Source organism: Podarcis vaucheri (assembly GCF_965113315.1).
Source record: "Podarcis vaucheri genome assembly, chromosome: 15".
Classification (NCBI taxonomy): Eukaryota; Metazoa; Chordata; class Lepidosauria; order Squamata; family Lacertidae; genus Podarcis; species Podarcis vaucheri.
In genome coordinates this window covers 9,648,448-9,661,211 of record NC_138753.1, presented here as the reverse complement: position 1 = coordinate 9,661,211, position 12,764 = coordinate 9,648,448, and the positions used below count along the sequence as shown (strand labels likewise).

The 12,764-nt window shown below is 49.2% G+C and overlaps 1 protein-coding gene across 2 annotated transcripts in view; it reads right to left on the bottom strand.

Annotated features, from left to right (window-relative positions):
* Window positions 1-12,764, bottom strand: part of RAP1GAP2 (RAP1 GTPase activating protein 2) — a 193,939-nt gene that overhangs the window by 172,337 nt on the left and 8,838 nt on the right. The window contains exon 2 of one of the 2 annotated variants that reach the window (XM_082201232.1): window positions 6,678-6,794. In XM_082201232.1, the coding sequence (XP_082057358.1) occupies window positions 6,678-6,794 (117 nt within the window). Of the gene's footprint in view, window positions 1-3,094; window positions 3,375-6,677; window positions 6,795-12,764 lie in introns of those variants that run through there. The other variant, XM_082201236.1, reaches the window with a different exon arrangement.

The following is a 12,764-nucleotide window of genomic DNA, read 5'->3' as shown; positions in this document are numbered from 1 at the left end:
GGACGCGCGCACAGCTCGTCGGTTCCGCGAGACATGCGGCTCCGCTACAGCCTGCGCCCGAGGCTCTTCGGCGACTCCGGAGGCAGCGAGCGCGCCCCCCCAGATGTTGCGCCCGGTGCGGCCGGCACCCCTGGCACCCCCCACGCTACACCACTGTGGCAAAGGAATAACAGTTAAAGTGTTGGATTGTGATCTGGGTTTGAATCATCACTCAGCCATGAAGCTCCCTGGGTAAACTTGGACCTGTCGTTGACTCTGAGCCTGATCTACCTTGCAGGTAAAATGGGGAGAGCGAAACCAGGTCTACCACCTTGAGCCCCATGGAGGAAAAGATGGAGGTGTAAATGAAATGTGCTGCATAAACCAAGCCAGGGCTAGTGCGAGATGCACCCAAAGCAAGCCATCGCACCTCTCCCCTCCCCAGGGCGAGCCATTGCTCCTCTTCCCTCATCTTTGCAAGGTAGTGAGCAGGGAAAGCAAAAGCCCACCTTTTCCTACTGACTGCCATGGCAGTGTTGATACGAGCAGCCGCCCCCACAGCCTTTAGAGATGCCTTCAACACCAGCCAGCCACATCCCTTGCTGCCACAGCAACCCATGCATCCTGCACTGCGGACAGCAGCCACAGCTCACAGGAGCGGCCGGGTAGCTGCTGACCACCTCCGCTGGACAGCATCCCAGAAAATCAAGGTGGGAAAGAAGAGTCGCGGTGCTCAGGCACAACAAGAAAGCAGGGCCCACGGGAGTGCTTGTCCATCACCTCCATCTCCGGTCATCTGAGGCCTTTGCTTCGTTTTGTCTAATGGATGGACCGGCACCGAGTTGAACCTATAATCTTTCCGTAGAGAATAGAGGGAGGAAGCAAAGTATGGGGAAACCTGTGGCCTTCTTGGAGTCCATCTCCCATCATTCGTGGCCGTTGGCCAAGCTAGCTATGCCTAATGGGAATAAGAGGTCAGCCACCTTGGGAGGGCTCCAGGTACTGCGTTCTTGGTTCACAGAAACCAGAAGTCAAGCAGACAGTAGCCCTGCCCAGGAGCGTCATTTGCCATGCAGTTAATACCACATGGAGGGAGGGTACAGGCTCATGTACAGAAGCCCCAATGAAGGCTGGGCCATGAGGGTGAATGAGGCACTGCCCCACCAACCTCACTCTGCCCTCAGCCAGACACCAGATGCCTGCCTTCTTACTTACCACCAATCCAGCTTCCAAAGGCTCAACGCTGCCCTTGTAGAGCTCATCCAGGAGGACAATGGGGGAGAAACTGGAATTGGCTCCCGTCCCACCAGTCTCAATGGTCACTGACTGCCACTAATCTTAATGGAACCACTGTACTGAATCTCTTCGCTGGTTTTACAGAGTGAGACGGTGTAAAGACGGGTCCCAGCTTCATTCCCTAGCACGTTCAGTTTAAAGACAGCGAGTGATGGGAAAGTCCTGTGTGTGTGTGTGTGTGTGTGTGTGTGTGTGTGTGCACGCGCGTGTCTGTCTGTCTGTCTCTCCCCAAGTCCCTGGAGTATACTGAGCTAGATGAAAAAAACATAACCATAGAATCATAGAATTGGAAGAGTCATCTAGTCCAACCCCCTGCAATGCAGGGATCTTTTGCCCAACATGGGGCTTGAACCCACGACCCTCATGCTCTACCAACTGAGCTCTCTGACCTGGCATAGGACAGCTTCCCAGGTCCACCACCACCCCACCTAGATGTGGGTTAAAGAGTGGCGCAGTGAAAGCAGACATCCCTCCACAACAGGTCAGTCCAAAGGAAGACTTCATATCATACCCAGCAGCAGTGGAGGCTGGATCATCAGGTGGGTCACTGGCCCACCAACCTCCATCTCAGTTCCTCAAGCCCATCTCCCTTCTTACTTGCCACCAGACCAGGAGGTGGCTCTGGTTGTCAGCTTCTTCGTATCAGCATTGCCCTTGCAGATCTCAGCAAGGAGGAGGAGGAGGACAAAATTAGAAGGAGTTAGTTCTGCCTCTTGCTGGTTCTGGCTCCACTTTCTGCTGGTCTTCCTGACTTCCACCCCACCAGTCCCAGTGAGCACCACCACACAGCAGATTGCTGTAGACAACCGTTTTTAACCATCTGAATGCCAGGAAGCCTCTGTATAGAAGGCACCTAGCCCTTGTGGTTCTTGGAGGGACGATAACAATATTTGCAATTTTCTGCCCCTCGACACAGACCAGACCACTTTACAAACCATATACCCTGTTGCACCCTTGTGTTGCTCTTTCAGCTTCCATATGGGGCTAAACAATTTCAACCTTTTGCAATGCAGTTATTGGAAAAGAGTAAAAAAAAGGGGGGGAGACGATTGCCACTCTTGCTAGCAGTAATCTCACTCTGGTCATTTAACAGTGGAGGTCAAAAACATTCTGCCAAATCGTTCTCTTGCTGCTGCATTGGTCTAGTTTATAAACAGGGAGCCTCACTCACACAACACGGTGTGACCTATAGATGAATGCATTCCCCCCCCCAAGCAAGCAAGACATCCAGAGTTGCAGGAGCAAAGCTTTCGTGAAAGATATGGGAAGGGGATCTCCCTCTCTTAGCACAATATTGAACCTGAATTTTCTCCTTCCGACAAATTAGCAAATTAAGGCTTGCCTGCCTAGACAATCTGGAGCGTGCCCCATTTCATCTTTGACATATTCAAACAGGAACCCCTGTCCCAAGTTGCCGCCACCTCCTCGGACCCTCGCAATTGCCCCAGACACCCGAGGATTGTTCAGCCTCCTCAAAACGATTTTCCGTACCCCCAACCCTGTAGCATCAGCAGACAACACAACCTCCTGTAAAGCTCCTTTCCTTTCCTAAGGCTACACATGCCTCTACGGTTCTGCGCTGGTAATAGTAGAAAAAGCAAACATGTTGAAATGGTTATTGCTTGAGGAGCTTGAAAGGCACCCGGTCCCCATTGATGCAAAATATACAGAAGCACAAACAGACAGACTTTGTGCATAAGAGCATCTCTGCCGTTCCGGAGTGCAAATTCTCTTGACGCATCATGCTCTGGCACATGTTATATGAGCATTGTTTTACGTTCAGATTATGGCTCAGCCGAGACAAGAATTGGATCCTTACCTTAAAATTGCCTTGCTGCTTCACTTTATGCAACGTTGATGCTCACAGTCAACATCAAGGCAAGGTTTATTTATTTCAAAGACAAGGAAGGAGGGCATGCAGTTATGGAGCCAGCCGCTCAGTGTTCCCTCGCAAAGGAGAAGCTTCTATGGCATTGTTGATTTGGAGTAGATGATGTGTCTGCATTTGCTAACCTGCTGTTTTAATGCTCTACGGTCTCTTGGCAAGAAACCAGCAGCATTCCCAGCCACAAGGGGGCGTTCGGTGTTTTCATGAGCCACCGCGCATCTCGCAAACCTTCCACGCTTCTTGCAAGAAACACAAAAGAATTGGTTCAGCAGCATTCAGGCTACTATACATGGGGGAGAAACAAAGAAAAACAGAGGGGGAGACCCCACAGGGCTTTGGGAGGAATCCATCTTCCATTCTGCCCTTCGGCCAGTGCAGTGATGCTGCCACTATTGTTAGATGTGCACCAAGGAGACTTTGGTTGAAACCCCCGGCCAGCTGTGAAGCCAACCTCATAACTGCCTATGCTTGTTCGTTTATTTGTTTTTAAGAAATACTGTATTTATATCCTGCCTTTATAATCCAAGCAGCACAAGTTAGCTTGCATGGTTCCCTCCACCCAGCATTCTATCTCTGCAACAAATCCATGAGGTGGGATAGTTTAAGAAGTGGCCCGTGATCAATTAGCTAAGCATCCCAGTTTGAGTGGGGAATCAGACCCTTGTCTACTACACTGCGCAGCATTCTAACAGATCAGATCATGTCGTTCATTTGTCCATCGAGCTCAGCATCGTCAACTCTGGCTGGCAGCAGCTCTCTGGGGTTGCAAGCGAAAGCCTCTCTCATCATCTGCTATTTCCCTCTCAACTGGAATTGCCACAGGTTGAATCGGGAAACTATCTGCATGGAAAACATGCACCCTATCACAGAGCATGCTCTCTCACTTGCTCTACACACACACACACACACACACACACACACACCCCTTGACCACCTTCTTATTTAAAAGACATGGGGCAGGGCACAGCGTCTCAGCTTCCTCCCCTTTAGTGTCAGTGATACCCTTGCAGAACTCAGCAAGAAGGATGGGGACAACACTAGAAACAGTTGGCTCCTCTAGTCATTGGCTCTGGCCCTGACTCTGCCTGTCATGCACTCTGGCTCCCCCTACTGTTGGGCTCCCCACCTTCTGCCCTACCAGTCCCAATGGGCACCAACCATTGCTGAACATCTGTGTCTGCCCTATACAGCGTCAGACACTACTGCTACTTACTACGACCAGCTGTGGCTCTCCACGGTCTTATTCCACACTGCCAGGCACTCTTCCAACAATCACACTATCTCCCTCCCCACCCCTTTCCTCCATCTCTCAAAGTGCATGTCTTCCCCAAATGAATTATTTGCAGCTCCCTGTTTCAGTGCCATACCCCAGGAGATGGCTCACACACTTTCGCAAACAGAGGTGTAACTTGTGGGCAAAGTAACGCATGTATTTTTGCTCCAGTAAAGTTGCCTTGTTGGAAGGAATCGTTATTCTAGTGTTGCTTAATCAACACTAGAATAACCATTCCTTCCAACAAGGCAACTTTACTGGAGCAAAAATACATGCGTTACTTTGCCCTGCTGGATCAGGCCAAACATCCTTCTAGTCCAGCTTAATACCAGGTGTCAGTGAAGTTAACAAAAAACAGTGCAGACCTAGTGATCACAGCAACTCTTCCCAGATCTTGCCTGAGTGAGGCAGTTGTGAGGACTGAAGGTCCCCATCTTCCTATCATTCTCTAAGGATCCTCACCCCGTTCCTTCCCCTGTAGCCAAAGCCTCTATTATCTTGTCTCTCTCTTTGGTCCACCCTCTTCATTTCTCTGCATGTTCTGGGGAGGGGAGCTGGTCACAGAAGGAGGGGGAGACTTACTGGAGTCTGCAGCAGCTTCCTCATTTATATGTCCTGGCCCCACTCCTTTCCTGCCTCTGATTCTGGGCTGCTCTCTGCCCCAGGCTCTTCCTGCTCACTAAACCCTGTTCCCTATTCAGATTCTGGCATCTCCTCCTTCCAGGCTGCCCTCTCTGCTCCCTCTGACCACTCATTGTCATCCCACCACCAATCCACAGACTTCTTCCCCAGGGGTTCCCCTGGGGGGTTCTCCAGCCAGTGCCTCCCACCACTCCTCTGCATCCAGCCAGCCCATAATAGTTCTGCATGATGATGGACTTTCCTTTCATTCCAGGTCCCACTTGTTGTCTTAATCCCGGTATCAAATGGTACAGTAATTATAAAAATGAGGTTTTCAGGTTGGCAGAGATAAATCGTTGCAGTACAACAGGCTCCAAGAGATCCCATGGACACATTCACTTACCACCGGGGAGGGGGGGGGGAATTGCCCTTACAGCGCAGAGGCCTACATTTACTCGGGGAATTTGGAAAACAGAGTACGAGGGCTTAATGGCTCTAAAAGCTTCCGAGGTCCACCAAAGTCAGAGAATCAAACTCAGAGAGTGCAGGAGTATCGATTTCCTTGCCATTAGCCTCTTCTCTGAGGCGTAGAACACATTCAACACAGAGGTTTCATAGGGGACAGTTCTGGCTAGGTTGTTTCTCTTAGAATTGCTTCCAGCTACAAATTCTGCAGAAAGCTATTTATCTCTCAGATTTGTGATCCATCCCTGGGCACGCATAAGGCATAATTAGATTCTACCCTCACGAAACTCATGGTGCAAGGAGAGAAAAGTCTAAGCAATAGCATACCCTCCAAGATTTTCAGTGGTGGAAAGAGGAGCAGGTTTGTAAGAGGGATTAATACGCAGTCCCCCTGAAAACGGGGGGGGGGAGCATGCGAGGGGAATTGTGGGTCACGGCGCAAGGAGGGAGCAGCTTCCACCCTGCCTTGTATTCATCACAATCAGCATTGTTTCCATTCCACTGCAGTTTGGCTTACATTATTCGTCTCCAGTGAAACTAACATAACTAATGACGTAATCAACTTCTTTGCATTTCAGCGCAAGGGTTTGGGAAGGCTCTGGCAGGATCCTAGAGCCTTCCTTCTCCTTCCCAAAACTGTGCAAGCACTAACTGGGTCTTGGGAAAGAAAGAGGGGGACTCTAGGACCCTATCGGACCCTCATGTCTCTTTCCCAAATGCTTACCAGGATTTGGGAAGGAGGCAAGAAGGTGCCCTCTCAACTCGGCACCTGTGCAGGGGAACCAGTTGTGCCGTCCTAAATCCACCGTTGGGGTGGCACAACTATCCATCTTCCTCCTCCTTGGTCTCAGTGCTGCCCTTGTAGAACTCAGCATGGAGGAGGATTAGAATTAGTTGACTTCACCTCTCATGAGCTCTGGCTGTTGAGCTCCCAGCCTTCTGCTGTACCAATCCCAATGGGTACCATCCACCACTGTCCAGAATTGGTCACATTTGTATTTCTGGACCATTGACAACCCCAGAAGGAAGGCACTATCCATAGGTTCCCATCTCTGCCTGGAACTTCACAGGCTCCCTGCCCAAACCACTTGTCCCACAGGCTTCTTCAGGGATCACAGCCCACTCTTTGAAGACCACCCAAGGTTTTTGGCTCACCGGCTCGGGACTTCCAGGTCTGCTCTGCTGACGATGCGATGCTGCTGCGGAGAGTAGAGCCACTGGAATGCTGTCAGGGTCCTCTCCTCGATCCGGAAGCGACCTTCCCTCACGTACCTGAAGAGCAGGAAGCACAGCATGGGAACGTTTGTCAGGGCAAGAAGGTGGAATAGCAGCTGAGACACAAGGTGCCATGGATCAAAGGAGGCCATGAAGCAGGGGCAGGGATCCTTACTCAGCCGCAGGGGCATGTTCCCTCACAGAGAACCTTCCAGGGGCCGTATGCCAATGGTGGGGGGGGGCAGAGACAGAAGTGGGTGGAGCTATGGAAGTGGCTCTTTCCTTTGTACAACAGGCTATGTTCCAGCCATGCAAAAGTCAGAGGTTTCCACACGCACGTCCATTGAAGCAAACAAGAGACATTCTCAGAGTTCAAGGATACATTCCAGCTGGGCAAAAATACTCAAGGAGGCTGTGCAACAATACTGTGCTTCCATTGGGGTAGCACCCTAGAACAACTAGTCCAGTGGAAAGATGTGCAGACAGTATGGACCCACCTCTTACCCTGAACAGTTTCTTATACCAACTGGTCATTTTAAGAATGACTGTTTCACAACGGGTGCTTTCCCCCCCTCCCCTCCCTGCCCCTTTCCCCTTGTTTGTCATGCTTATTTATTTGCAGCCCTGTGAGTGTCAGGGACTTGAATGAGGAGGAATGGTGAAGACCGCCTCCCCCTCCTCCTGAACCTTCCAGAGAATAGGAAGACCATATAGATTTACAATGGTGGTTTGCAGAAGGTCACAGCTCAGAGGGGCAAAGCTGGGAAATAACAGGAGAAGAAGAGGGGGAAGCAGAGCTGGAGCAGCTGGCTGACACATTATCACTAGAAAACATTCCAGACCCCTCTCCCAGAACCCAGCGAGCATTGAAGGCAGGAGAACAAAAAGCTAAGAGGCAAATAGCCCTAAGCAGCCACCGTAAGGGGGGGGGTGCTGTTGACAATTGAGGAGAGAAGGGGGTGGAGTTTACTCGGAGCAACACCATTACTCCAAGAGGAAGCATTTCTAAGCCTCTCTCTGTGAATATTAAATGAAAGACTTTGGTAAGAGCTTTCCATGTTATCTATCCCTGGCAGCGTGCCTTGCGGAGAGGGGATCAAATTCCCTGATGCCTGACAGTGTGATAGGTTAGGCTGAGAGGCAGTGACTGCCCCCACAAGGTCCTTCAGCGAGTTTCATCTTCTTATATCTCTATCCTGCCTTTCTTCTGCTATGGAACCCACAGTGATGTGTATGGAGTTGCCAGGTGGTCACCCACACAGGCCTGACCATAGGAAGCTGCCTTATACTGAGACAGACCATCAGGCCACCTAGCTAAGCACAGCCTGCACCAGGTATCTTCAACCTGTTCAGACCCAGGAGGACCCAACTTTAGCCAAACATGCATTTGGAGACCCATTACTTTTACCATGTATTTGCACTCATGGTAGCACTCCTTTTGTGACCCACTTTGTTCAAGCCACGAACCGCTAGTGAATCCCAACCCACCAGTTGTAGACCAGTGGTCTACACTGACTGACAGAAGCTTTCCAGGGGTTGGAGGAAGAGTTGGTGGGACTTGGTCCTTTGGGGGCCCTACCCTTTAAGTCACTCAAGGTAAAAGTCACTAAAGGCATGCAACATCCCTACTCTGAAACCACTTCTTTAATTTGGCATAAATGGTAACCACAGCTTTTGTCATTCTGCTCTCCTTTAACTCCAACACAAACCTACCTGGGTTTGGTGTGTCAGTCATTGAAAATATGCATAGGGTGAAGGGGTGCAAAGAAAGATGTAAGGTAAAGGTAAAGGTAAAGGTACCCCTGCCCATACGGGCCAGTCGTGACCGACTCTAGGGTTGTGCGCTCATCTCATTTAAGAGGCCGGGAGCCAGCGCCGTCCGAGGACACTTCCGGGTCACGTGGCCAGCGTGACGAAGCTGCACTGGTGAGCCAGCACTCATGCCACACACGGAAACGCCGTTTACCTTCCCGCTATAAAGCGGTACCTATTTATCTACTTGCACTTAGGGGTGCTTTCGAACTGCTAGGTGGGCAGGAGCTGGGACCGAACAACGGGAGCTCACCCCGCCACGGGGATTTGAACCGCCGACCTTACGATCAGCAAGTCCTAGGCACTGAGGTTTTAGCCACAGCACCATATTTTATATTAAAGAATTTTTAAGTGAACAAGCCTGGTAACCTTAGAGCAGCTTCATGTGGCATTGGGAGACTTGACTCCCTAACCGGTTCCATAAACATCAGCTCATGAAATTTATCAGGGACCACATTGTTCAATCTCATGCAACTGAACCTTTGACTGAATTTGAACAAACATTATTAGCAGTGGGAAAGGGACAGTGTCTGTGACTTAATAGGAATTCAAAGAGGACAGAAGAAAATCTGGAAATGTGACTTGAATATAGCAACAGCAGACCCTGTCTGGATGAGTCAGTGAACCAAAAAAAATTAAAACCGCAGCAGCCGGTATTCGTGAAATTCCAATGAAAACATTGTACTGCTGGCACAGAACACTGCCACAGCTGGTGCATATAACATCTGCTTGTAGCCCCAGCTTCTGGGGCAGTGATGTTAAAGGCACTTTGGGTGGTATTCAGCCTTTCTAGACGGTGGTCCAAGAGGAAATCTCTGTGGTAGTTAAGGAGCAGGTTGTTTGTGTGCCTGAGTTGTTTTTATCGTCAACAGTGGACCTAGAGCATAGCCATCACACAGAGATTGTACAGAGAGATCTTAGGGTCATACTCAATTAAGTTTCAATCAGAGAAGACCCACCGAAATCAATGGCCCTAGGTTAGTCATGTCCATTCCTTTTGGTGAGTGTACTCTGGGCATGACTAACACCAGATAAAACCCATAATATCTTGTCAGGGAACTGACATCAGAGGGAGAGGCGAAGGGGAGGCTCCCAGATGATGCTGGTGAAGGACCCAGCAGCAGGGGGAGAAACAGCTCAGTAGAGGGGGAAGCCAATCAGCGCAACACCAGGGATAGAGGGGGGCAGACGGGGGAATTGGAGAGAGGGCTCCAGGACTCTTCACTGGACATCAGTGAGGAGAGCCCAGGTCCTCCGCTACCCATGCCTTCCCTGCGCAGAAGACTCCCGCGCAGTGAGAGGAAGAGGAGACTGGGTGTCAAACAACTTTTATGTTGGAAGAGGTTCAAGAAATGCCCTCTGACGGATTCTGCCAGTGACTGAGGCAGCCACGATGAGAAGGGCTGTGCAGTCAAAAAGGTTTAATAAGGCAAACTAACCAAGAAAGGCACCAGCTTACGCACGAGTAACTCATACCTATTACATATCTGAAGCTGCTCTTCCAAGGAACCTCACACAGCGCCTGGTGTTTCATGGACTCTTGAATTTATTTTCCTTCTCAAAGGGCAGAGCAATCTCCCTGGATTTTACAAAGATGTTGCGAAGCATGAATCACCATTTTTAAATCACCCAGGGTACCAGACTAACAAGGTATCCACAGCTAAACATGGCTGCCATTTCTCCAGTGATGCTTTAAAATCGTTTTGAAATCTCCATGGAAGGAGAAATGTGGGGCAGGGAGAGACCAGAATCTCTTCCTGGCATTAAGAGAAAATGTTCTTTTTGGATAGGCCATCTCTGAACAGAAGACATGGAATCAGAGTGGTACAGCTGCAAGGGAACAAAAGGGGTCATCTAGTCCAACCCCTTGCAAAGCAGGAATCACGGCTAAAGCATCCCAAACATATATGAGGGTGTGGCAAGCAGCCCTTAAAAAAAATCAAAATGAGGTCAGGGTTTTAAATCAGCAAGGGTGATGAGCCAGAGCTTGTGATGTCGGTGTTGCCATCTTGCCTCTCAAAAGCAGCTCTTGAGCCAAATAGCTACTATGGTTTGGATAATGGAGGTAGCACACAAGGTTTCAACTCCCGTGTTCTGGCCCAGTGCTAGATTCAATGGGAAAAGTGGTGCAACAAGGCTGATTCAAGGTTACAGCACCACGGACAGCTCCACACAAGCCACTTGCTCCAACAAAGGCTGGGGGCAGACTGAGGCCTTTTCAGTCTCTGTCTCCGGGCTACCTCCTCCAGGCTCCACCCCCTTGTGGGAACCCCAGAGCCTCAGAAGACCAACCCTCTGGCCTGCACTGCTGAGTAGATGGTGTGCAATGGAAGGCACCTGGCTCTTCACAGACCGTCCAAGCGTCCCTATTTTCCAGAGACATCCCTGATTTAGAGAAGCCGTTCCAGTTTCCGATTTGATCCCGGAATGTCCCACTTTCCCTTAGGATGTCCTTATTTTCATTGGAGAAATGTTGGAGGGTATGAAGCTATCCGACTCCCAAGCCACCTGAAGGCAATCCTGTATAGGGAATTTTTTATGTTTAATGCTTTATTATGTTTTTATATATGTCGGAATCTGCCCAAAGTGGCTGGAGCTATCCAATTAGATGCGCGGGGTATAAATAGTAAAATTATCATTATGGAATGGGACATCCCTATTTTCATCGGAGAAATGTTGGAGGGTACCGTATTTTTCCGTCTGTAAGATTTGGAGGGGACTCAGATTTAAGAAAATGGGGGAAGATGGCCCCATGTATAAGATACCCCCTAATTTTTGACATTATTTTTTAGGAAGAAAACCTAGTCTTATACACGGGAAAATACGGTATGTCTTCAGGGGAAGATTCCTTCGAATCCAGGCTCTTAAAGGGCCTGGTAGTTTGGGATGTTCCTCTGGGGACTCCTGTCCATCAGCCTTGGGTGTAGGTGTCTCCCTCTTTCTTCAGGAGCCTGGTCTAAGCCCTGACCCTGACCTGCATCTCCATCAGGTGACCCTGCAGCCTCCAACCCTCCCAAAGAAGACTGGAAAGAGGAGGTGTCAGAAGCTGAAAGGGTAACAGGACTTAGTGAGTGGAGAGAGTTGGTGGCAGAAATAAGTCCAGAATCAGAGGCAGAAGCTGGAGCAGGAGAGCAAGGAGATCAAGAGGCAGAGATGAGTCAGGTCGGTGAAGAGTTATGAGTGTCTCCGCCTTCTGCTGCTACAAGCTCCCCCCCCCCCGGTGGTCTCCCAGTACCAGGAGAGGCATGAAGAGGGCAGAGGAGAAGCCAGCTTCATGCAGGCGCAGTCTCAGATTGTTTGGGGGAAACCCTGGAGAGGAGGGGACTTAGGCTGCCGTGGGGAGGCAGGGACCTTCAGTCTCAGCAACTGCTAAATGGAGGGCAAAACGTACCAGAGATGAGTTGCTTGCACTCCACCAACTCTGTGCCAATTGTGTTTTTGCCAGGGAAGAGTTCACTCCAACTTGCAAGGTCTGATTTACTGCTAGCTCGCTTCCGATACCATATGAACTGGGGTCAAAGTAAAAATTAATGGACTATGCAGAATTAGATAAAATGACAGGAAGGAGTCGAAACCTGTGGGACCAGAGAGTCACAGAAGATTGGAAGAAATATGCGAACTATTTGAAGAGCAACTGTAATCAACAAATTACGCTATCAGGACTACAAGAAGTTTTGTAAGGAGAAATATATGAAATATTGCAAAGAAAAGAAAGAATAGAGATAACAGTTTGGATAGTTAAATGTAATAGTGGAAGTAAGAAATGTATATTAGGTGATTAGATTGGAAGATTTTCAGATGTGATTGATGGAAGTAAAAAATGGTGTAAGAACTGAAAGTATGTTTAATTACTGTTGAAAATGATATGTTGAAAAATTAATAAAAATTTATACAAAAAGAAAAAGAAATTTTCAGCGATAATAATAAAAAAGAACTGGGGTCAAAGTAAATCCTGAAGGCTCATAATAACAGCTGATCTAACACCAACCTGAGGCTTGTTGCACTAACTAGAAGCCATGTTTGAGCACTCATCACCCAGTGCTAAAGCCACTTAAGGATTCAGTCACCCATCACTGCCATACTCTGAAATTTCCTACATCACAGAAGTTTGCACTGGCTGTCTCCCAGACAGAAAAAAATGGATCACAGCTCCTAGTAGACCTAGCATTGACCTTTATGTGTAAAGGCTTGCCATTTCATTCCTATGATTGCCTT